The sequence below is a fragment of the Macaca nemestrina genome, chromosome 1 (genome assembly GCF_043159975.1).
Source record: "Macaca nemestrina isolate mMacNem1 chromosome 1, mMacNem.hap1, whole genome shotgun sequence".
Classification (NCBI taxonomy): domain Eukaryota; kingdom Metazoa; phylum Chordata; class Mammalia; order Primates; family Cercopithecidae; genus Macaca; species Macaca nemestrina.
Window position 1 is genome coordinate 54,639,200 of NC_092125.1, and position 26,592 is coordinate 54,665,791.

Consider the following 26,592-nt stretch of genomic DNA (forward strand, 5'->3'; position numbering starts at 1 on the left):
TAGTCTCTATACTTTTTAATCTTGTTTCTCCTTCACTACACATAGACTTCTGGTGTTGGGCATATTGATATGTGCTGTCTTCAGACACTTGATTTTTGTGTTATGATGCCAATTGATTTGGCACAGGGGTGGTAGGAGTATTCCTGGAAGTCATTCTTACACTTGGAGGACCATCAATTATCAAATTATATTTAATTGTGACTGTAAAATATACGACGTAAATCTCAAACTAATAGCATTCTAAGTGTCTTTTTGTGGCATCCTTCAAATGCCTAAAACTGTAATATCAACTGACTCAGTGGAAATGCAGTGAAGGGGAAATCAGCATAGAATAAGAGAGACAGCCGTTCATTCTCTTGCAATTAAGATATTAATTCTCTTCAATTTTTTACAAAATAGATGACCATGCAGAAACGTTACTAAGGGCCAGCTCAGGTCCTTGATGGTGTCTATTCAAATTAGGAGCCTTGAAACTTCAACTTCATTAGCTTCATAGAAAAATCAAGCTCTGTTATAAATATTAGTTTTTACACTTTTTCTTTACATTGAGATGCTACGTAATTGTTGTATTATGAATTCATTCAGTAATTTATTTAATTTATATCCATTTCTCTGAGTCCTTTTTCTTCCATCCATTTTAATACAACTGCCAAAGCACCATTACTTAAATAACGCATTACCTACATTTCTTCCTCAGTTAGATCTATCAAAGATTCTTTATTGCCTGTAAAATAATTCACAAGTTTTTGATCTGGAATTCAAACCATTCCTCATTTAAAGCTCCTTTTACTTCTTCCACAATTTCCTTGTGCAAAACCACTGCTCCAGTGTGAGTCTTCTCATTAATTCTAGATTTGTCCCTACACTTTCCTATTCTTCACAGTCTCAGAGTGTTCTTAAAATCATCACTGACCAAAACCAGTGTTCAGTAATTTCTCTTTCCTGTAAACGTCCTTCGAAAATTTCAGTCATAACAGTCATTTGTTACTTAGCATAGATATTAACTATTTCTAATTTTTTAACTATGGATTTTTCTCTAATACAAATTTATATCCTTACCCTTCTAAATTTTTAATGTCCTATGTATACATAGTACGTATTTGCTGAGAATGAGCCAACATGAATATTGAAAATAAATTGGATCCATTTCAGGTTTAATCTTAGTATTAAGAGTTAAGTATTTACTATCTGTTCTTCTAATGGTAATCTAATACTACATAATAATTTTATGAGTTTAAGGAATAATATGTTGCTAATTTTCTTATGTTCTTCTAAATCTCTTTGTAATAGACTTCTATAGTTTTGAAAAGCATTGATGAATAAAAGGAAACAAAAGCACTCAATTGACGTCTTAACCATCAGTCTTTGAAAAAAGGTAGAATAAAGAAAAAATTATAAAAATAATACATCTGAAAGATATTTGTTGAAATTAATTCAAGAGGATTATTTTTACTTGGATAGAAGAGTGGCATTTTACATTCAACAATTGCAACTTAGGTGAAGATTGCATAGTAAAATCATTCCTGCATGTACTTTAAATTATCACAAACATATATATATGTGTGGGTGTGCGTACATTCAATACTTTTACAGTATATAATTTATAATTACAAAATAAATAATGTGAAGCATGCACTAGAGTACATATGTAAATATTTTACCATATTTTTAAACACATATTTTAAACACAGACCACTGGATTTGATACCTGGTTCTAGCAATGTCTTGTGACTTTAAGGGAGTTGCTAAAATGTTCTGTGGCTCAGTTCAGTCATCTATACCTTTGAAAGAGTAATAGTCTCCCATTTCATTGTATTGCGTTAAGTATTGAATAAATGTGCTTAGATCTGTGCCTGGTATATAATTAACACTCAATAATATTAATCTTGATAAATTTCTGGAACACTCTCCAAGTGATAATATTGTTATTAGAATAGAAACCGCTATTGGAAATTTAAGCCCAGGTAAAATATTTGGATTCATACTCAAACAGATAAAGCTAAGGAAAGAATAAAGAAGAAGTTTAAATGATCTATTATGTCAGCATATGTGTTACCAGTTAAACTTCAGAATGATAGTTCAGAATTTGTATTTACTTGATTATTTACATTTCTATGTTATTTTATTTCTTATTTTTCTCAGAACAAATGACTAAGTCTAACTCTTCAATCCTTATATTTTTATTATACAAATGAAAATAAAAATAAAATAAAATGTAAAATTCATACTGGAAGCAAAATTAGAGTTAGGGTGGGCCATTTAATGTGAGAAAATGACCAAGAGGAGGATATCACAACTCTAAATACGTATGTAGACATCATCATAGCCCTAAAACATATAAAGATTGACAGCATTAAACAGGGAACTACACAAATCCACATTTATAATGGGAAATGTAATACACCCATTCAATATCTGATAGAATAACCAGACAAAAACATAGTAAAAATACAAAAGATTTTAACAAATTACAAACTTGACCTGCTGACATAGGTAGAATTTTGGCTATAATGGGCTGTAAAGAAAGACCCATTAAATTTTAAAACAGTATAATTATTTAGAGTATGAAATTAAATAAGAAATCAATTTAAAAGATAACTAGAAAGCCAAAGTTCCCAGAAATTTACACTTTAGAAAAGTTTTAAAAATAGACTATTACAGTCAGAAGAGCTTGGTGATATAGGCCCACATATATCCAGTACCTGACTTATGACAAAGGTGAAAGCGTGTCATTACAGAGGAAAGACTGACACTTTCATTAAATAATGCTATAACAATTGGATATCTCTATTTTAAAAATGCATTTTATTCTGCTATTCACAAAAGACAATTACAGCTGTTCTAAAGGTCTTAAATGTGAAAGATAAAATAATTATTTTAGAAGAAAAGCATTGTGCTCTAGGACTAGGCAAGATTTCATTAAATAAGACATAATGCACTAGTCATGGAAAAAAATTGAAAATGTGCTCTATTTTAAAATTAAGGAATTGTGCTTATTATTATAAAAGCCGTGTAACACTGAATGGAAAGAAAACCCACAGACTGGAAGAAGGCATTTGTAATACATATTATAAGAATATTTCCATATCTAGAGTATATAAATATAACAATTCCCACAATGCAATAAGTCAAAGACAAACAACTCAATAAGAAAAAAAATATGCAAAGGATTTGAATAGAACCTTCACCAAAGAGGATATCTAAATGACCAATTACTACAGGAAAGTTTCTCAACTTCATGATGTTAAGGACAGGAGACAGGGAAATACTGGGTACAAGAGGGTGGTCACCAAGTAAAGGCCCCAGCCTCAAGCCTGAAGCTCTGTGGACCGAAATGAGGACAGGCATTTCAGTTTTCACACTCAAAAAGTTGCCTTTTGGTCCGCCATGCCCCCCTGTCCTACCCCCATATAAATCCCAAACTCCAAGCTCCAGAAGAGACCTGCAAATGAGGAGAGGGGGAGGCAAGGTGACAAACAGGCCTGCGATGGCAGAACGATGCAGCAGAGAAAGAGAGGAGGCACGTCTGGACTCCGAGGGGAGTTTGGCCAGGGACGGGTGGAGAATAGTTCGGCCACTGGGAGGCCTGACTCTGGGCGAAGGTCACCTTCCCACTCCATCTCGCTGACAGCCACCTCCACCACTCAATAAAATATTGCCCTTGTCCCTCGAGCCCGCGTGTGATCCGATTCTTTTGGGACACTGGGCAAGAGCTCGGGATACAGAAGGCTATTTCACTGTCCCACTGCCCATGACATAAGGAAGAGGTCTGTTGAGCTGATCAACACATAAACCATTTGCAGATGGTAAAGCTAAAGGAGCACACTGTAACATATGCCCACTTGGGCTTCGGAAATCGCAGACACCCACCCCTAGATGCTGCTGTGAGGCCAGAGCCCGAAAGCGCTCACCCCAGTTCCTGCACCTGTCCATCTGTGTGCTCCCCCTCCCATAAGGGGTTTGAGCTGTAGGGCGACCTAACTGGCAAACCGCATGGCTGTTGCACGTCCTTCAAGGGGAATCAGGGATCTCTTACATTCCAATTAGTCATCAGGAAAATTCATATTATAACCACAGAGAATTATTGCTTTGTGTTACCAGAAAAGCTAAAACTACAAAGATTAAAATTGTCAAGTATCTCTGAGGGTGTGGAGCAACTTGGACACTGCTGATAGAAATGTGAAGTGATGTCCAAGTGTTATAATCCATTTGGAAAATTGTCTAATTTTATCCATTACACCTAAACATAAGTTATGTCCCAGTGTTTCACTCCCAAGTACGCACTTACCAGAAATGTGAATTGTGTTTACCAAAAACCACTTAACATAAGGCTCACAGAAGCACTATTCATATCAGCTCCAAACTAAAATCTGCTCAAATGCTCACTAATAGGCACACAGATAAATAAAATGTGAACTATTCAAAAAATGGAATATGAAATCACAATAAGAATGAACTATCTATAACTACATCTCACGATGTGTTTGAATGATCCAAACATAATTCTTGGTGAAAAACTCTAAACATAAGAGTAAACTGCTTCTTCTTCATTATACAAAGTACAAAAGCCAGACAAATATATTCCATGTTCTTGCAGATCACAACTGTGGTCTCTGTTTGTGGGGGATGTGGGAGAGGGTTGAGAGGAGTATTGACTGGAGAGGAGTACTGGGGTTTTCTGGGAGGTAATAATGTTCAGTGTTTTGACCTCGGTGGTGGTTTCATAGGTATCTTTATCTTCTCAATTTCAGCATACAATTTGTTTATGTTTTCCTTATACGTATTACACAAAACAAAGTTTCAAAAATCAGGATTTTAATTTGTTGATTTTGGAATTATTAAACCTATTTATGTCAAATGAGAGTGAGCCAGTTGCTTCAAAAACGTATATATAAAAAGTATTTAGAAAACTAATTTTATGAATTGCTAGAAAAGCAGGCCCCTAAATTCATCCAGCACTGCATTCTTGGCAAAGTTTCCACACATTGCCTGGGTGCTGATTGTGAAAACATTGCCTAAACCAAAGTTTTGTATGTGATTTCTTTTAAAGTTTCTCTTATTTCCTGTTCTGAGGTTTATACACAATAGACCGGAATAGAGTTTGAATAATTGAAGGATTTATGAAATCCAGAGGGTATCACCAGCTGCTGCTTTGCACATACCAAGGACATGAACATTTTCCAATGGAGAATTTACCTAGCTTAATAAATAAAAGTCCAAGAGCAGGTCACAGCATTAACATTCAGTGGGAGTGCAGCGAGAATCAGATTCAATCTCTGGCATTGCTGGGCTTGTGGCTTGTGGTTGATTTTTTATTTACTTTGCAAAAGTTCCTGATAGGCGGAGCATCTAGTTTCAACTTCCTTTTGCAGCAAGTTCTTTCCTGCACTAATCACAGTTCTTGGAAGAGGAGAATTGGACATTGTGAACAGAGTTAGCTGGTAAATGTCCTCATAAAAGATTCAAAAAATGAAACTTCTAGCAAAGATTATTTGCCTTATGTTATGGGCTATTTGTGTAGCAGAAGGTAAGATTAAAAGAGTCTCTTTTCCTAAAACTGTGTTATGAAACATTTGCTAATGATGCTTTTCACAGTAGTAATAAAAATTTGATTTAGAAAATGTGCTTAAGTATTTTGTAGCTTGACAATTGAGTGACTTTTGACATTTTGAGTTAAAAAACTAAAAGTACCTTATTTGAGCGATATGTCTAAATATTCATCATAATTGTATTTAATATAAAATAGAATAAAATATTTCAATGATCATTTCTGAAAAACTATAATGTGGAATAATCATTTCCATTGTAATTATCATAAAATGTAACTTACTTTTTTTGCTTAGAAGTATAACCAAAATGTATCATGTGAAAGCATTAAGAAGGATGTGAATATACAGTCAATAAAAGCTGTCAAATCATAATGATTAGATTTATTTCAAATATGATTTTAACTCTTCCTTAAGAAAAATTCATTTATTGTTTACAACTGATATTGTCATGACCTTAGAATTCTTGTAGACAAGCATTACTTGTATTATCAGAATAAAAATATTATACAAATTTGAAACACAATTGAATATACAATATTCGTAACAATTAAGTTGTTCAATAGGGATTTTTTTCCTGTAGTTGTATATAACATATATTCTTGAAGACCAGTCTTTTGAAGTAGTGAATATGAGTGTAGGAGTTTTTTTCTGACCTCCAGTAAGACAATTTCTGGATTCATAATAAAATTTAATTATATCATTGCTTCTTGATAGATTAAAAAGCTTATTCTTGGAGGAGGTTTGCTTTCCTAGTCTATGATAGGTAACCAGTTATGTGATAGATATTTGATCAACATTTTTAAACTAAATGAATTACATATTATTCATAATTTCCAAAATATTTTCACTTAGTAAAGAAATTTTAATTGAGTGACCATTACATAGCCTCTAGGAACTGAAGAATATTAGCAAATAACACAAAATCTCTGTTTGAGTCTTCCAATCTAGAAAATAAAGGCACATATGTATTTATATTTATATATTTCAGTAATTTAAAAAATATTCAAATATGTTTAATACCTTTTGAAAGGTTGAACTTTTTTCAGCTATATTTTCTAACGTTATTGCTTGTTATTTGGCTTATAAACTTTATATGTAGCCACTTTTTAAATGAAGAAGACAATTATTTCCTTGTACATATAAATATTATCATTAGTATTTTGAAATGAAACATTTTTATATTTACAAACAGTTCCAGACCAATGTTCATATTACCAATCATAACAGACATCTTTTTCTGTTTCTTTGTGCAAATATTTGTCTTTTCTTACTAAATTTATGGGAACGTTTCTAATATTTCATACTTACATACTGTTTACTCAGGTTTTACATAGATATCATTTGTAATATGAGGGAGATTTGTTTTATTTCTAATCTTTAAAATCAAGAATCAATGGCAAGTTTAATAAACAGTATAACTTTTTTAAAAGTTGAATTTGAAATATTGTTAAAATAGAGTACATCAAAGTATATGTGGTAATTAAACTATAGTGATTTAAACATCTTATTTACATAATTGATTATTGTTGACTCGTTTCACTTGAATTTTATTTTTCATCAATGTGTGTTTAAATGTGATATCGGTTTCTACTGGTGAATTGAACATCAGCACTATATATGTTATGGTGAAAATGACCTAAAAGATAAAGCACAACTTCAGTATTTAAAGCAATGCTTAGGTCAGTCTCATAATTTTCATAAAAGCACTTGTAAAAAGCCAATGGAGAAAAACTACATGAATTTCCAGTGGATATCAAACTCCCATTTTATTCCTCATTTCCCAAATACTCTCTGAAACTAAACTAGTTCGAGATGTCAATCAATTCTGTTAATCTACCATCTCTAAGAAATTTTTACTTAACAGAGTAGCCTTGATCATGAAAAAATACTCACATATACTTCAATATTTGCTTCTGTTTATATTTTCCACATTGAATACTGAATACCAAATTGAGAAAAGATAGTTTGAATACTATCACAATCTGCTTTACTCAACTGCATAACGTTTTAGCATTACTTCTGCTCTGTTAAGAGTGAATTTTCTTAAAAAAAATACTATTCATCACTAAGAAAGAATTTTAGCCAGCAGGAATAATTTATGATTTCAGCTTTCTATTTGTTTTCTTTTTTTAATATATTGGGTATTACATAGTACCTTTTTAATGCAATACATTGTCTACAGTAACATTCCCAATTATGTAAGAACGTTAATTGCTTCCTTGTTGTAACGGTCTGTGGCTCAGGGAATCACTGCAGGCTACTAAGAATTGGGTCAGATTTACAGGAAAGTTTAAAATAACAGTTTCTTAATCATACCACCTAATTTCACCTTTTCAAAATATATTATGACCATGCTTTTGAACATATTATGATCAAGCAGATTTTTTAGATTTAGGGTGTAACAATTGTGTACTGTATGAAATTAGGCCACAGCCCAGAAATTCCAAGATGATTGAAGTGAATAAATTAAAACTCTACTGAAACATGTCCAAGTAAATACTGGCTGCGTTGTTTGGCAGACATGTTTTTTAATCCTAGAGATTTTAGAGTGCAAAAATATTATTTCAGGTCCTAGAAGACATTATAGATCAAAGATTGATGGATTCCATTACAATCAGAAAAAGGAGAATAGTGGTTTAAAATTCCAAATTGTATGTTTGAATTTCAGTGTGATAAATAAGAATTCCACCTTGCTCCCCCAAAACCCCCACATTTTCAGAGATAGCAGTATGGGTAGTTACCTATATGGTGTGATTTAAAGTTTTGCAATGGCCCAATTGGCTTCAATATCTCATCTCCTCCTAAAATATTTTACATGTTCATATTAATATTACTATAAATTTAACCAATCTGTCATTTATATGGAATGACAAATACACTGAATATGTGTTTTAGGATAGTTAAATTTAGTATTATTCATAATTTACTTTGAATTATTATCATCTGACAACTTCCCTGGAACAATTTCAGTGGGTGGGGTAGGGTAGAAATGGATGTTGATGAGGGTAAGGATAGGACAAAGTGATTCGGGAAGATGAGGTATTCCCAGGTAGGACAGATCTGCTGGTTGAAGTGTTATAGTGAGTGCTACAAGAGAAGGGATAGAGAAAATGCCCACAGAAATGGCACGAGCCTGAGACGTCTGCCAAGGCAAGCTTTGCTTATTTTAAATTTAGGCATATCCTGGGAATGCATATGCTACTCTTTTGCCTACATATAATTTAAACTAAAAATGAAATATCTAAGTATTGCTAACTAAAATTATTCTTAGGTAGAAGTAAGTTCCCAAATATAAGTGCAAAAGCAGATCGGTAAATATTCTTCATGTGTGGCCTTTGGTTTCTAAGATCTGAGCCAGTCTACATTGACCCACTTTTATTTGTTTAATGCTTGGTTGTTTATTCTGCAGTCTTTTGCCACTTTTCATTCTCCCCAGTTATGCCTCCTCCTCCTCCCCCACACACCATCCCCCACCTGCCTAGGCCTTCGAGATTCTGCCACCTAATCTATCCTGTGCTCAGTTAACTAATGTGTACTTTACCCATTTCCTCACAAAACCATAGTATGTGGAAAGGGGATGATGTAATTGACAAAAAAGTATTGCATTTTAGCTTAAAATTATAAGGAGTCATAAAAAGATAGCTCAGAGGAAATAAAGTAACTGAACATCAAAAAATGAAACAATAAAAAGGAAAGAAAAAACATTTGACAGAACACTTTTATTTCTTCTGACATTTTAACTTAGCCAAGTTTTTCATAAACCTTGTTAACTGGAAATGTAATAGATGGAAAAGTGATTATAGAAATCTTCTTTCAGGCTGGGCGCGGTGGTTCATGCCTGTAATCCCAACATTTTGGGAGGCCGAGGTGGGTGGATCATGATGTCAGGAGTTTGAGACCAGCCTGACCAACATGGTGAAACCCCATCTCTACTAAAAATACCAATATTAGCTGGGCATGGTGGTGTGCGCCTGTAATCTTAGCTACTGAGGAGGCTGAGGCAGGATAATTGCTTGAGCTCGGGTGGCGGAGGTTGCAGTGAACTGAGATCATGCCATTGCCCTCCAGCTTGGGCGACAGAGGGAGACTCCATCTCAAAAAAAAAAAAAAAAAAAAAAAAAAAAAAAAAAAGAAAGAAAGAAAGAAAGAAAAGAAAAAAGAAATATTCTTTCAGAAATTCCTAAACTGTGACATAAATTTAAGCTTAGGACACATAGGTCAGATGTATTCCACAGGCTGTCCATAATCTACAGATATAATGGAAAGGCTTCCAAATCGTTTCGTTGTTACTCATCTGTTCTTTCGCTCATTTTTCCATCACTTTAACTTCCTCAAGTACTACTTAGTAATACTTGGTACAATGGTGTGTTGTGTTTTTTTTTTCTCTCTATTTTCAGGGTCCTAATTGTACTGTCTCTTTGTGGCTGAGTTCCTTTTTCCTGACTGGAACAGTAACTGGCATTATAAATTAGCTAACTAAATACTACACATTTCAAGAAAGTTCTGGAATTTCAACCCATGTTCTGATAGTATCTTGTTTTATCTCTAATTATGATAAACTTGTTATTCTATCCAACTTCATATGACCGTCGGCTATTCTCTCATCTGCTTTTTATGATTCTGGAATGTTCTTCATGCTCTTTTCACTGTTAAGGTTTTTGTTTGTTCGTTTGGTTAGTTGGTTTTTTTGAGACAGGGTCTCGCTTTGTTGCCTGAGGCTGGAGTGCCCATGCTGGAGTGCAGTGGTGTGATCATAGTTCACTGCAGCTTCCAACACCTGGGCTCAAGCAATCCTCCTGCCTCAACCTCCCACACCTAGCTACATTTTTATCTTTTCTTTTTTCTTTTGCTTTCTCAAATGCCTATTAAGTGTGACATAATCTCTATTCCACTTTGTCTAGAGTTTATTTCTTTAAACAATTCTTTACTCTCTTTACAAAGGTATATATGTTACTTCTGAAATGATCTTTAGTTACTCTCATGTTATTTATAAAATAATTTGAATATTTCTTATTTTGAAATGCTAATTAGATCATATCATATATATATATATATATATGCATATAGAATTGACCCTTGACCAATATGGGCTTGAACTTCAGGGGTCTGCTTACTATGTTAATTTGTTTCAACTAAACCAAGGTAAAACAGATAGTATTGCTGGGATACAAAACTTACGCTTAGGAAAAACTGACTTTTCGTACATGCGGTTTCCACAGAGTCAAGTGTAGAATTTAAATATGTGCAGATTCTGGCATATGTGGGAGTCCTGAAATATATATACCCTGTGTATACCAAAGGATGATTGAATAAATAGTGTTAATATAGATCAGTGAGGAGATAAGAAAGAAATTTAATGCAAAATACCTATTTTTGCTATTTCTGTTTTGTTCATTTGCTTTATTTTTTTCCAAATTGATGTTGTAGTTTTGCTTTATAGTATATTCTGATATCTACTAAGTTTAGAAGTAGGCTATTTAAGAAGTAATAGGTCTTGATTTTTTACCCACAAAATAATTTTAGAAAAATAGAATAATTGAACAAAGAGATCAATTTTAGTCTACCAAAACAATCTGGCACAAATTTGATTAAAGTTTTTGCAAATATATAATTTTATCATGATTTATTTCATTTGAATAGAAACACTTTTCAAGTAACAGTTAAAAGACATATTGACATTGAAAATAAGTAATTAATTCTATGTTTGTATGTCAATATGCCCCCTTAAAATTTGAAAGTGAAAAAATTAGGTAAATTAAGGTTGTAAAAAATATAAAGTAACATTGATTTTTAGCTTGAACCAAAATTATATAACTATTTTCCTCAAATTATAATAAAAATGTTCTTACTCTTTTCCAGTAGCTAAACATATTCACACTCCTAATACGTGGGCTTAAAAAATATATGTTTTGTTTAGTATTATTCTTATTTTTTTTTTTGAGACAGGGAGTCACCTTGTCACCCAGGCTGCAGTGTAGTAGTGCAATCATGGCTCACTGCAGCCTCGATCTCCTGGGCTCAAGCAGTCCTCCCACCTAAGCATCCCAAGTAGCAGGGATTACAGCTACCTTGCTCATGTGATTTTAAAATTTCTTTGTAGAGACAAGGTTTCTCCATGTTGCCCAGGCTGGTCTTAAACTCCTGGGTCTATTGATCCTCTTGAACTTGGCATGCAAAGTGGTGGGATTATAAACGTGACTCACTGCATCCAGACTAAAAATAATTTTAAATTGTAAAATAAAGCCAAATGAATTAAAGCTTCAACAATGTGGTGTTTTGTAAACAAAATTAACTGGCAATTAAATGACTATAAACGTAAGATGAAGTATTCATTTAAACAATGAATACTCAAATACTTAGATATGATGACCTAGTCTACTCATAATCTAGAATGAGAAAAATGATATGGCTATTTTTTAAAAAGTTTTAAGATAAATCACATCTCAAAAAATGTTTCTGTGCCTTTGAATTTGTATGTTTCCTATTTAATAAGCCTGTGCCCTATTTCCTTCAAGAATTGCCAATTTAAGGCAAGCAAATGTGGCTGTTGTCCATATATGCTGAGAGTTTGACTACTTGGGCCAAAATAACGGTTGGTTGTCTAATTGGAAGTCTTCGAGAAGGGGCGTTAACTGAGCTTGAACATTCGATTGTTAGTCAATTCAGGCAAATAAAAGTCATGTTACAAGATATATGTAATTATTATTAGAACTCAGTGCAGTGAATCATTACCTTAAATATTTTTGCTATGGCATGAGTTGATAATTATATAGGACAGCAAGCCCCCAAATTGGGTCTTGCCTGGGAAGTTTCTCGGTTTTGTCCAATAAAGAATTCAAGGGTGAGCCAGTGGTGTTAAACAACACTTTTTGTTGAAGTGGCAGTGTATATAGCAGCAGCAGAGGTACTGCTCCTTGCTGGGCAGGGCTACCCATAGGCAGTGTGCCCACAGTAGCAGCTCAGAGGCAGTTCTGCACTCATATTTATACGTACTTTTAATTATATGGAAATTAAGAGGTAGTTAATGCTGAAATTGCCAGGATGAGGATGGTAACTTTCAGTTGTTGGGTCATTGCTGTGGAAAGGGCTCGTAACTTCTGGGTGTTGCTATGGTAATGGTAAACTGGCATAGCACACTGGTGTGTGTGTCTTACAGGGAGGGACTTCCACCCAGACCTGTTTTGGACAATCCTCAATTTGGTCCAGGGTCCAAGTCCCATCTCCTACCTCAGTAATACTGAATATAATAATGGTTAGAACAAAAGCAGGCAGGAAAGTGTATTTGAAGTGAGAAGACCTAGACATTGATGAAAATTCTTCCACTAACTGTGAAAAACATTGTTCTTCAATTGCGGGGAGCTTACATTTTGATGTGAGGGGATAGATAGAAAACTTAGTCAACAAAAATAGTTATAGCATTGTGAACAATGTTGTGAAGGAGGTAAAGTAAGGCCTAAGAGAAAATAAGAGATGTGGATGGTAGTATGTAGAGACATTAGGTGGGCTGGTCCTGGGGACTAGAATGAGTGGATCACTTTGAGGACAGAACATTTGAGTAGAGGCCTGAAAGATGAGACAAAGCCAGTCATCAGAAATCTGTCATAAAATTATTCTAAGAGGAGGAAATAACCTGTGCAAAGGATCTAAGAGAAAAAGCGAGTTTGAAATGCTCAACAAAATATAAACAAATAAATCAGCGTGGCTTTGCATGGTGAATACATGCAAGATTTAGCATGAGATCCAAGGAAGTGGCAAGAGCCAGATAAGGGGGTCCCAAACCAAGGGAAGGAGTTAGCAATGATGGATAAGTAAAAAGGGAAGTCATGGAAGAATTTTAATCACAGGAATGACATGACCAGATTTGCAAAAATCACTTGTCACTCTGTGAATAGACTGCAATAACAGGAGAGTAGAGGACTGGAGGCTGGTTAGCAGGCAGTTTCATGACCAAGGTGACAGTTGATGATCTGAACTAAGATTTTGAAGATGGTAGCAGGAACATGGGAAAATAGAACAGGGAAGATCATATCTTTTTCTTACAAGCAGAATCAAAAGATGCCATTTAACATTGATGGAAAAGCACCAGAATTTTAAGTACTATTTGAAGAATAAAGGTAATCAATATGAGAATTCTTTATATATAGTAAACATATTCACGGAGTAAATATTGTGAAAAGCTGGCAGGAAGATTTTGCGGAAGAGATGTATCCTTATTTTCTACATCTGGTTAAAAGCAATTAACTATATTTGGAAATCAAGAATTAGGGGCGCAAATATATCATCTGGAAATATAATAATAACCAGAAGGGAAAGCATTTACTTCTCACCGGGAAGTGAGCGGGCTAAACTATTGACGGATTACTTAACTTACTTTTTTTTTCCAGTAACCTGAACATCATCAAGTGGATCTGAATTTTGAAAGTGAAAAACACACGTATCAGCTTGTAATTAAACTGTTTTCCTTTTGTGCGGAAGGGGCCGGGGATTGTGTTGTTATGATAGAGTATTAGCACCATCTAGTGGAGTAGAATATGTTTACTGAAATTATTATAAACATCCAAACAGTGCAATGTAGAATCACATATTACACGAGTTCACTAACACAAATGTATCAGAAACTTGCAAAATGTTCAAGGGAAAATTAGTGCCCATGACAACTTTCATAAGCATTTGTTTTATTTTGTAACATATAGTTTTATATGGAGCTTACTTTCTTATGAAATATTGCAAAATGTTTTCACATGGATATGTTCCACCATGTTAATGGGCACTTCTAAAACTTGTCTCTTTGGGCTGCTACAACAAAATATTATTAACTGCATAGCTTATAAACAACAGAAGTTTTTTTTCTTACACTTCTGAATGCTGGAAAGTCTAAGAGCAAGATAGTACCAGCAGATTCAGTGTTTGGTGAGGGTGTACTTTCTGGTTCATAGATAGTGTGCCTTTTGACTGTGTACTCCAATGATGAAAGGGACAAGGCCGCTCTGTGGTGCCTCTTCTATAAGGTCACACATCCAAATCATGACAGCTCCACTTTCACGACCTAATCATTTCCCAATGTCCTCACCTCCTAATACTATCACATTGGTAATTAGGTTTAAACATATAAATTGGAGGTTGTGGGGAGGTTGCATATATTCATAGCATAGCATATGCCTTCTTAACTTACCAAAGTCCAATACTAATTTATCACTCAGGGTTCAAAGCGGAAAGCTTAAGTAGAAGTAGAAGATTACCTATCTATCAGTCAATTAATCGATTGACATACCAATCTACCTATCTAGCTACTTAAAACGAGTTTTTTTAAAAAATAAATTGCCTTATGGAACTGTGAGCATGAGATAAGCAACTCTGATATCCACAGGGCAGGTAGTCAGAAAAGAAGATTACAGACAGCCTGGAACTCACAGGAAAGGAAGCTGCTTTCCACAGAATTCCCTCTCTTTTTCAAAGGAGCCTCAGCCCTGTGTTTCACACCTTTCAAATGATTTGATCTGGCCTATCTAGATTACCTAGAATGATCAACTTGTTTAAAGTCAACTGATTGGGAGTATACCTGGCAACATATTTTCCCACCAACATTTAGATTAGTTGGACTGAATAACTGGGGATGCTGACTTAACCAAGATGACTTATTAAGAAAACTATCACAACTCATTAATACCTTTCTGTTTTTCTGGATACTGTGAAGAACTTAAAAGACATTAATTTTATTTATTCTTCTCACACTTTACACGCTATTGTTATGTGTTTTATGTATATGGGTGTGTACACATACATGTTTGTATTTAAAACCATATAAGGTAATATTTTTATTGTTTTATAGTTAGTATTCATTTATATTTACTTGAACATTTACCATTTTCTTTGTTTTTCATTTCTTCTTTCATCCTAAGACCTTATATTTAGGATCGGTTTCAGTTTTCTGAAATATATCTTTTTTCTCTCCTTAGTGTGTATTATATTGGCAGATTATCTCAAATTGTGTTAATCAGCCCAGGCACGGCGGCTCACTTCTGTAATCCCAGCATTTTGGGAGGCCACGGTGGGTGGATTGCTTGAGCCCAGGAGTTTGAGAACTGCCTGGGCAAAATGGCAAAACCTTGTCTCTGCAAAAAATACAAAAATTGGCTGGAAGAGGTGGTTTGTGACTGTAGTCACAGCTCCTTGGGGGGCTGAGGCAGGGGCCACTTGAGCCCAAGAGGTCAGTGCCTCAGTGAGCTAAGATCACGCCACTCCACTCCAGCATGGGCAATAGAGATCTTGTCAAAAAAATAAAATAAAATAAATGCTATGAATCAAAAACTTTATTCTAGAAAAATTATTTCTGTACATAGAATTCTATATAGATAGCTATTTCTTCCTGCAAATGGAAGTCATTTATATCTTCTGGATTCTGCTATTGCTATTGAGAAGTCCTTGTAAATCTACCATTACTGCTTTTAAACTAATATTTCTCTCCAACAAGGTTAAGATATTTTCTCTTTGGTTTTCTAAATATTCCTTATGATGCATATTGGTGCATTTTTTTTTTACTGATTGGAATTTTTTAATTCTTGAATTTATTAATTGGTATGTTCCATTCATTTTCTAAAATTCTCTTCCAACATTGCTGTGGCTTTTCTATCCTCATTGACTCTTAGCTCATCTTGCGTATTTTCCACATATTTGTGTCTTCATGTTGCATCCTGTATTATTTCTTTCGACCTGCCCTCCTGTCCATGAATTCTTTTTACAACTGTGTTATCTGCTTTTAAGCTGTCCATTGATGATTAAAACGGGTTTTTTTCATTTTTAGAAATTATATTTGGTTCTTTTTAAAATCTGGTACTACTTTGTTATAATTTCTTTCCTCAGATATCATTAGTCAATCTTTTCTCTTACATTTAAACCACAGAATTAGTATTTTTGATTATAGTCCATATACATTTGTTCCAATATCAAATATCTATTTTGTTCCTTATGAAGTTTACAGTGGCAAGGTGCTTTTTCCCCTATAATGTCTTTGACATTTGTAATAATAATTTGGTACTTAAGAAAACAATCTTCCTCATATTAAAGTTGCAACTTATCTTTTCTGGGTGGCTATGAGAACTTTCAGTGTAAGACTACCTTAAGCCAAATTTGTGTTTTGAAATTCCTTGGTCCTCTAAGCAGTTCAAGGCTGGGTTCCTGTAAGAAGAGCGTGGTTTACTTCCAGTTTTCCTTTATCCTGTGGGTGAATTCGTTTAGCTTTCTAACTTTGAATTTTGTTGCTTTAGCCTAACACGGCTATCAAAAAGCAAGCTCTTATCTTCCCCAAACGGCGAATGCCCTCATTGCAGACAAAATTAGGCTGCTTGTTTTCCTCTCTGGGTTCTGATTATATGAAGATTTGTTATGGCAATTCTTTACTGTCTTGTCAACTTTCTAAATGCCTCTATGAAAGTATTTATTTCAAAACATATGTTTTCCTGTTTTTATTTCCCCTTTTGTGACAGGGTCTAACCCTGTCTCTCAGGTTGGAGTGCAGTGACATGATCATAGCTCACACACATCCTGAGCTCAAGAGACCCTCCTGTCCCAGCCTCTCACAGAGCTGGGACAAGAAGTGTGTGCCACCATGCCTAACTAATTTGTTCCTTTAATTTTTTGTAGAGATGGGATCTTGCTATATTGCTCAGGCTTGTCTCAAACTCCTGGGCTCAAGGGATTCTCCCACCTCAGCCTCCCAAAATGTTGGGATTATAGGTGTGAGCCACCATGGCCGGCCACCTGGTTTTATTGTGAAGATGTCCTAAGTGATAAGATTAATCTGAAATAATGCATCTCAAGGCACTCAAACTTTTTGTGAAATAGCCAGGCAATAAATATTTTAGACTTTATGTGTCATAATGTCTCGCTACTCAGCTCTTCTATTGTAACATAAAAGGAGTTATAGACAACATATAAATGCATGAACATAGCTATGTTCTACTAAAATTTTATTTACAAAACAAGCAGCAATTGAATTTGGCCCACAGGTTAGTTTTCTGGCCCCTGACCTAATGTATCTCACTATAACAGAAAATATATACTACCTTTCCTCCTTACTATTGTAAATTTTATGCACATAATTAAATATTACCCAAACCACAGTTTTTAATTCAGATGGGTGTAGCATAATTTGACAATTTTCATAAATATTCTAATTATATCTGTTATTAAAAATGCTGGAATAAACACTCTGTACCTAAATATTTCACAAAATCTTTAATTATTATTTGTTACTTTTAAAAAATTGAAATTCTTTATCAACTAATATACTAGTATTTTTAAGATTCTTTATTGCTAAGTTGCTTTTTAGTGAGCTAATAGTCATTTATACTTCATTTTTATTTAATAATAATATTTATATTACCTAATTTTCCAGCAAAATTGAATATCATCTCCTTTACATTTTTGTCATTAAAATTGGTCAAAAAATAATTTTCTTTTAATTTTTATCTCTTTTAAAAATGCCTGTTCTTAAGTAAATGATCTATTCTACTCTAACATTTTTCTTTAGTTAGTGTTTAGTGCTTTTGTTACTGCAAGAAGGGTGTTTGTGTTAAGAATAATTTTTCAGCTAAATTTTCTTTAAATTTTGTATATATAATTTTTTCACAAATATAGTTTTTAATTTAAAAATGTTGTAATGTGTATATGTTCTGTTTGCAAATTGCTTTATGCATTAAGCCTTACATTTTTGATATTTACTCATACTTTTTAATAAATATATTTATAAAATAAATATGATTATAGATAGATGGCACTAAGATAATAGTAAGTTAAAAATGACACAGCATCAAATATAGCAGACAATTTAAAAAAGAATGAAACATATATGTATTTTAAATTTGTTTAAACCTAATTCTTTAATCTACCTGGCATTTGTGTGCATGTGTCTGTGCATGCTTACAAATAAAGTAAGGATTCAAATTTATTCCATTTCATTTCCAGTGGGTTTTATTTTTATTATTGTTATTATTATTATTATTATTATTTTGAGACAGAGCTTCCCTCTTGTTGCTCAGGCTGGAGTGCAATGGCGCGATCTTGGCTTACTGCAATCTCCGCCTCTAAGGTTCAAGAGATTCTCTTGCCTCAGGCCCCCACGTAGCTGGGATTACAGGCATGTGCCAAAACAGCTGGCTAATTTTGTATTTTTAGTAGAGACGGGTTTCACCATGTTTGTCAGGCTGGTCTCGAACTCCTGACCTCAGGCAATCCGCCCGTCTCAGCCTCCCAAAGTGCTGGGAATAGAGGCGTGAGCCATCGTACCCGGTTCCCTTGGGTTTTAATTGCAAGACTGCCAGAGTGAGTCAATTTGAGATTGTCCAAGGTTACACAGTACAATAGACTTACCCATTGTCAACGTTACTCAGTTTCAAGGAAAATATAGAATAAAGATAAAGGCAGTATGCACAAGAACAGCTTGATGGAGATTTCAGGTACTCAAACTCAGCTTCTGATATCTTAACCATTCCATAAGATAATTTTGCTGAAGAAGGATGAAAGTTGATGCCAGTATAGATCACATCCATGCTGGGTAACAACAGAATTGGGTATCCTTAAATACTTTAGTCGTCACCTTGAACTTGGAGGGTGATTTATGTGATCATCACTATTATTTGCAGTCCTCTATTTTCTTTAGATTTAATTTAATGTTTTACTAGTTTCTTGAATTAGAAATTTGGATAATTGATTTCCAACAGTTTTTTTATTTCTAATTCATTCAGGTTATATATATTTTTCTCTCTAATCACTGCTTCAGCATCAGCCCACAAATTTTAACATATATTTCCATTACTGTTTATTTCAAATCATATTCTAATTTATGTTGTATTTTTTCTTTTACTCGTGAGTTATTTATAAGTGTTGCTTCCCGGGCGCCGTAGCGCATGCCTGTAATCCCAGCACTTTGGGAGGCCGAGGCGGGTGGATAACGAGGTGAGGAGATCTAGACCATCCTGGCTAACATGGTGAAACCCTGTCTCTAGTAAAAAAGCACACACACACACACACAAATAGTCGGGCGTGGTGGTGGGCCACTGTAGTCCCAGTTACTTGGGAGGTTGAGGCAGGAGAATGGTGTGAACCCGGGAGCGGAGGTTGCAGTGAGCCGAGATTGGGCCACTGCGCTCCAGCCTGGGGGACAGAGGGAGACTCCGTCTCAAACAAAACAAAACAAAACAAAACAAAAACAAAAACAAAAAAACAGCAACAACAACAAAACAGCGTTGCTTAACTTCAAAAATTTTGTGACTTTTCCAGTTTTTTTCTATTAGTAATGTCCAGTGGTCAGGGAGTATACTTAGAGTGATTTTAATTTTTTGAAATTGGTAGAGATTTGCTTGGAATGAATATGCACCTTACAATTGTTGAAGACAGTGTTTTATTAATATAAAAAAGCTTAATTTGGTTAATAATGTTGCTCATATCTTGTATATCCTTATTTTTCTATTTCTTTGTCTATTGGATATTGGAAACAGTGTGCTTAAATCTCAAACTATGATGGTAGATTGCTTACTTCTTTTATTTCTGTTATATTTGGAAGATATATTAATAGTTTTATGCAAAGAAGCATGCTGGTAAATGTAAAACAACCAACTATTTTTTGAAAGGAAAGGAAACAACCAAGATTTGTAAAATTTGCTGAGATTCATGTGTAAATTCTCACAATATGGTCAATTTCAAGTTACCAACGTGTCATCAGTGAACATTGTTTTAGCAAAAGATGTGTATAATTGACTCCTATGAGTCAGTATGAGCCAGCTCCAGTAAACATTGTTCAAACACATTTAGAATTATTATGTCTTTCTGTTAAAGTAGCCTTTTTATTAATATGAAATGACTCTCTTTTTATCTAGTAATACTTTCTAACTTAATTTATAATTTGCTTGATATTAATACATTAATATCATTCTGACTTTAGTTGATACTTTTCTAGCATGTTGGTTTTTATCATTTACTCTCAGTTTGTATGTACAATTTTATTAAAAGTAATCATCATATATTTGAGTTTTCTTTTATGCTTTTATCCAGTCAGACAATCTTTGCATGTTAAGTGTAGTGATGAATCCATTTACATTTAATGTAATTACTGATACACTTCAGTTTAAGTCTAGCATCTTGCTATTTATTTTTGCCTCATTTTTTCTTTTTTCTTTTCCTGCCTTCTCTTATTTTAATCAAATAATCTTGACTATCTCATTACATCATGTATACTAGTTATTTTATGCATCTCAATATTTTTGGTTTAGTGGCTAACCTAGCAATTACAACAAAACATACTTAAATTATTACAGTTTATCCTAAATTAATATTTTTACCACATCAATACTATGGGGAAAATATCACAACACTTTTATTTGCTTTACCTTTTCCTGACACTTTTCCTATTATTGTTTCATATTATACTCCTGAATTTATTAAAAACACTATTGAACATGGTCATTATTGATTTAAACAGTCTAGGTTCTTTTTCATTTGAGTAAAATATACATAGCATGTTTATCATGTTTCAATAGCTTTTTTATTTACTCATCTATTTATTTTCTTCAGTTCTGCTTATTCCTTTTCGTACTTCTTTGCTTATATTTTAGATCAGTTTCCTTCAGCCCAGATAACTTTTTCAGTATTTTTATATAGCTGAGTCTGCTCTTGTTGAATTCTTTCTGCTTTTGTTTGCTTAAGAATGTGTTTGCATGCTCTTTCATTTTTGAAGTATATTTTCACCATTTATAGAGTTCTCTGCTGACTTTTAATTTTCAACACTTTAGTGATGCGAAGACATATATATTCAGACTTCAGTATTTACTTCCACAGACTTGGCTGTTATTTTTACTATTCTCCTGAAAAAAAAAAATGTTTCCTCTGTCTGTGATATGGTTTGGCTCTGTGTCCCCACCCAAATCTCATCTTAAATTATAATCTCCATAATCACCACATGTCAAGGGAAGAACTCAGTGGGAGGTGACTGGATCATGGGGATTGTTTGCCCCATGCTGTTCTCATGATAGTGAGTGAGTTCTTATGATATTTAATGGTTCAAGCATCTGGCATTTCCCCAACTTGCACTTCTCTCTCCTGCTACCATGTGAAGAAAGTCCTCTCTTCTTCTTCACCTTCCACCATGATTATAAGTTTCCTGAAGCCTCCCCAACCATGTGAAAGTGTGAGTCAATTAAACTTCTTTTTCTAATGAACTACTCAGTCTCAGGTAATTCTTTATAGCAGTGTAAAATGGACTAATACAGTCAATTGGTACTGAAGTAGTAGGGCACTATTATAAAGATACCTCAAAATGTGGAAGTGACTTTGGAACTGGGTAATGGCCAGAGGTTGGAACAGTTTGGAGGTCTCAAAAGAAGATAGGAAGATGTGGGAAAGCTTGGAACTTCCTAGAGACTTGTTGAATGCTTTAGACCAAAATGCTGATAGTGATCTGGAATATGAAGTCCAGGCTGAGGTGGTCTCAGATGGGGACAAGGAACTTATTAGGAGCTGGAGCAAAGATCATTTAGCAAAGAGATTGGCAACATTTTGCCCCTTCCCTAGAGATCTGTGGAACTTTGAACATTGAGAAAGTTGATCTGAAATTGGAACTTATGTTTAAAAGGGAAGCAGAGCATAAAAGTTTGGAAAATATGCAGCCTGATGATGCAATAGAAATAAAACCTCAATTTTCTTGGGAGAAATGCAAGCTCACTGGAAAAATCTGTGTAAGGAATGAGGAGTCAAATGTTAATCACCATGACAAAGGAAAAATGTCTCCAGGGAATGTTAGTGATCTTTAAGGCAGCTTCTCCCATCACAGGCCCAGATGCCTAGGAAAGAAAAATGGTTTTGCAGGCCTGGGCCCCACTGCTGTGTGCAGTCTCAGGACTTGGTGACTTGTATCCTAGCTGCTCCAGTTGCAGCCATGTCTAAAATGGGACAACATACAGCTTGGGCCATTGCTTCAGAGGATGAAAGTCCTAAGCCTTGGCAGCTTCCACATGGTGTTGGTCCTGTGGGTACACAGAATGCAAAACTTCCACCTAGATTCAGAGAATGTGTGGAAATGCTTAGATGTCCAGGCAGAGGTGTGTTGAAAGGGAGGAGGCCTTATGGAGAACCTCTGCTAGCGCAATGAGCAGGGAGAATGTAGGATTGGAGCCCCCACACAGAGGTCCCACTGGGGCACTACCTAATAGAGCTGTGAGAAGAGGGCCACCGATCCTCCAGACCCTAGAATGGTAGATCCACTGACAGGTTGCACCATGTGCCTAGAAAAGCCACATAGACTCAATGCCAGCAGTGAAAGCAGCCAGAAAGGGGGCCATACCCTGCAAAACCATCGGGGAAGGTCTGCCCAAGGCTGTGGGAGCTCACCTCTTGCATCAGTGTGACCTGAATGTGAGACATGGAATCAAAGGAGACTGTTTTGGAACTTTAAGGTTTAATGACTTCCCTATTGGATTTCCAACTTTCATGGAGATTTTGGCCCCTTTGTTTTAGCCAGTTCATCCCATCTGGGATGGGAGCATTTACCCAATGCCTGTACTCCCATTGTATCTTGAAAATGACTAATTTGCTTTTGATTTTACAAGCTCATATGTGGAAGGAACTTGCCTTGTCTCAGATGAGACTTTGGACATGGACTTTTGGGTTAATGCTGTAGGGAGTTAAGAGTTTGGGGGACTGTTGGGAAGGCATGATTGTGTTTTGAAATGTGAGGGCATGAGATTTGGAAAAGGCAAGGGGCAGAATTATACGGTTAGGCTCTGTGTCCCCACCCAAATCTCATCTTAAATTGTAATCCCGATAATCCCCATGTGTTGAGGAACGGACCCAGTGAGAGGTGATTGGATCATGGGACTGTTTCTCCCATGCTGTTCTCATGATAGTGAGTGAGTTCTCATGAGGTTTGATGGTTTTATAAACATCTGGCATTTCCCCTGTTTGCACTTCTCTCTCCCACCATCCCATGTGAAGAGGTCTGGTCCTTGCTTCCCCTTCCACCATGATTGTAAGTTTCCTGAGGCCTCCCCAGCCATGTGAAACTGTGAGTCAATTATATCTCTTTTATTTATAAATTACCCAGTCTTGGGTATTTCTTTATAACAGTGCAAAGATGGACTAATACAATCTGCTTTTAAGATTTTGCCTTTATCTTTGGTTTTCAGCAGAGTATCAGTATAGGTTTTCTTGGTATATAGCATTTTGGGGGTTTGTTGAAATTTTGATTTTGTGAGTTGATTTCTTTCATCAGTTTTGGAAACCTTTGAGCTATTGTTTCTTCAAATATTGCCTATGTTCATTCTCTTCTGTGTTGTTAGAATTCCAATTACACATGTTTTATAACTTTACACCACATTTTTTTTGTACTCTGTTTTGTTTGTTGTTGTTTATACACTTTTGTCTTTCCATACTTCAGTTTGGATATTTTTACATTAAACTTCCTCCAAGTTTAACAAGTTTGTATTGTGCTATGTCCATTTGATTCTTAACACCATCTGACAAGTTGTTATTTCTGATTTTTTATGCAATTTTAAGATAACACTGATTTATTATGAGTCAATTTTATTTTGAATATCTTCTTAAAATTTACATCTACTTTCTATAGTTCCTTTAATGTCCCTAAAATAGCTGTTATAAAGACCTTAACACTAATTCTAACATCTGAATCTGAGTGTCTAGTTCTACTGAATATTTATTTTCTCTTTTTCGTTCACAGCTGTTTTGCTTCTTTATGTATCTTTTAATTTTTATTCAAGATCGTATTTTTAAACAAAAATATGTAATGAGCAAAGTTTATGTAACTTACTCTCACCAACAAGATTGTTTGCTCTTTCTTGAGCCACTCAAAAATTTAACTCAGAGGGACCTGGGTAACACTTTTAGTTTGAGTCAGTTCCACTTCTGGTTTCTAAAGTCTCAAAGATTAAACCTTCTTGGGTTTTTAAAATCTAGAGTCTGGTTGGTTTCTTCTATCCCAAAAGACGAACACACACACACACACAGAGTATATACATACATACATATATATATATATATATATGTATATATTATACTATATGTGTGTGTATATATATTAGATTTTGAGATAGAAGAAGCCAACACATATATATTATGTATGTGAGCATATGATATATATATAATAGTTGTTTATATATGTTTGCTTTTCTGCTGTTTTGACATCTGCTCTTATATATATAATCTTAAATGCTCATATATATATGAAACAGCAGAAAAGCAAACATATATATAAAGAACTTTTATTGTATATAAATAATACATGTGTATATACGTATGTATATACATAAATACATATATGTATACAGCTTTTCTGCTGTTTTGACAACTGCTCTTAAATATCACCCAGAGTGACTTTCAAATATGGCATATTTTGATGAGAATGCTAGCTGTGTATTTGAGTCAGATCCCTTTTCTTATTGAGACTTTTTTTCTATGAGACAATGGGAAAGTCAGTCTTCTTGTCAGAAGCTACCTAGACTGTAGCAAAGCAACCTGATTTGGCAAAGTTTCAGAATTTTTCATGCTAGATATAACCTCCTTATGTTTGGTTCTTTCTTACCTCGTTACCATTCTTCCATTCAGAGGAAGGATCTTCAATCCATATCCAGAGTTGACAAACATAACCAGGTAAAAAATGGCCAGAGACCCTATATTTACTTGAAACAGGTCCTTCCTACTTGGATTTTGTTCATTTAATCCTCTTTGCTCCCACAACTTTGAGTGTACACATGCACACACAATTTGTTGTTGTTCCAATCTGGAGTAGAAACGTTGTTCTTTTCCATCCTATTCTATCTTATTTGGAGAGCTCATATAATTTTGTATTAACTTATCATGCTTCATTTTTGTAAATAGAATTTTTCTACCTGTAATTCATATTTTACATCTCTTTGACTATTTATTAAATAACTGGCTTCCCTACTAGAATGGAAATGCTTTGAGAACAGATAACTTGTTTCTTCATTGTTTTTGCTTTACAACTTACGATAGTGCTCAATAAATATTTCCCAAATTAATGGAAGAATAGTAGAATGCTCTCCAGCAATTAAGCGTAGTATAACAAAATATATCTATTGCTTTGCAAAGTTTTTAAGGTATTCTTCCACAGTAAACATTCTTATAAAATTATGTAGATACAAGTTTTATAAGGTGAAAGGTATACTTACAGTACATGCATGAAATGTATGTTTACTCCATAGATATGGGAGTAGGAAAGAGAGAGGAAAATTTAGGTAGGTCTGTAACTGTCTAGACATTTTTAAAAGCAACAATTACCCAAACATACTGTACATTTAAATAGAGACTTTATGCACTTATTTTGTTTTTATTTTTTTTTAGATTGCAAGGAACTTCCTCCAAGAAAAAATACAGAAATTCTGACAGGTTCCTGGCCTGACCATACATATCCAGAAGGCACTCAGGCTACCTATAAATGTCGCCCTGGATATAGATCTCTTGGAAATATAGTAATGGTATGCAGGAAGGGAGAATGGGTTGCTCTTAATCCATTAAGGAAATGTCAGAGTAAGTACTTCATACATTTGTGAAATTTATGAAAACTTTTGGTTGTAAAAATACTTAAGATTTAATATTATAGCAATTATGGCTGAATTATATCACTGTTGCTGCTCAAATACAAAATAATACATCATACATCTTTTTTTTTTTTTTTTTTTTTTGAGATGGAGTCTGGCTCTGTCACTTAGGCTGGAGTGCAGTGGTGCAATTTTGAGATGGAGTCTCCCTCTATTGCCAGGCTGGAGTGCAGTGGCCCTATCTCGGCTCACTGCAACCTCTGCCTCCCTGGTTCAAGCAATTCTCCTGCCTCAACATCCCGAGTAGCTATGACTATTGGCATGTGCCACCACACCTGGCTAATTTTTGTGTTTTTAGTAGAGATGGGGTTTCACTATGCTGGACAGGCTGATCTCGAACTCCTGGCTTCGTGATCCACTCACCTTGACCTCCCAAGGTGCTGGGATTACAGGTGTGAGCCACTGTGCCCAGCCAATACATC

General features: G+C 34.6%; 1 protein-coding gene across 6 annotated transcripts in view; it reads left to right on the top strand.

Moving 5' to 3' along the window:
- The first annotated feature begins 5,283 nt into the window (after nucleotides 1-5,283).
- The window catches only part of LOC105484651 (complement factor H), a 194,314-nt gene continuing 173,005 nt past the window's right edge, over nucleotides 5,284-26,592 (top strand). Inside the window, exons 1-2 of one of the 6 annotated variants that reach the window (XM_071077488.1) lie at nucleotides 5,284-5,527; nucleotides 25,914-26,099. In XM_071077488.1, the coding sequence (XP_070933589.1) occupies nucleotides 5,470-5,527; nucleotides 25,914-26,099 (244 nt within the window). In that variant the 5' untranslated portion in view covers nucleotides 5,284-5,469. The remainder of the gene's footprint in view (nucleotides 5,528-25,913; nucleotides 26,100-26,592) is intronic. The other 5 variants (XM_071077503.1, XM_071077519.1, XM_071077504.1 and 2 more) reach the window with 5 other exon arrangements.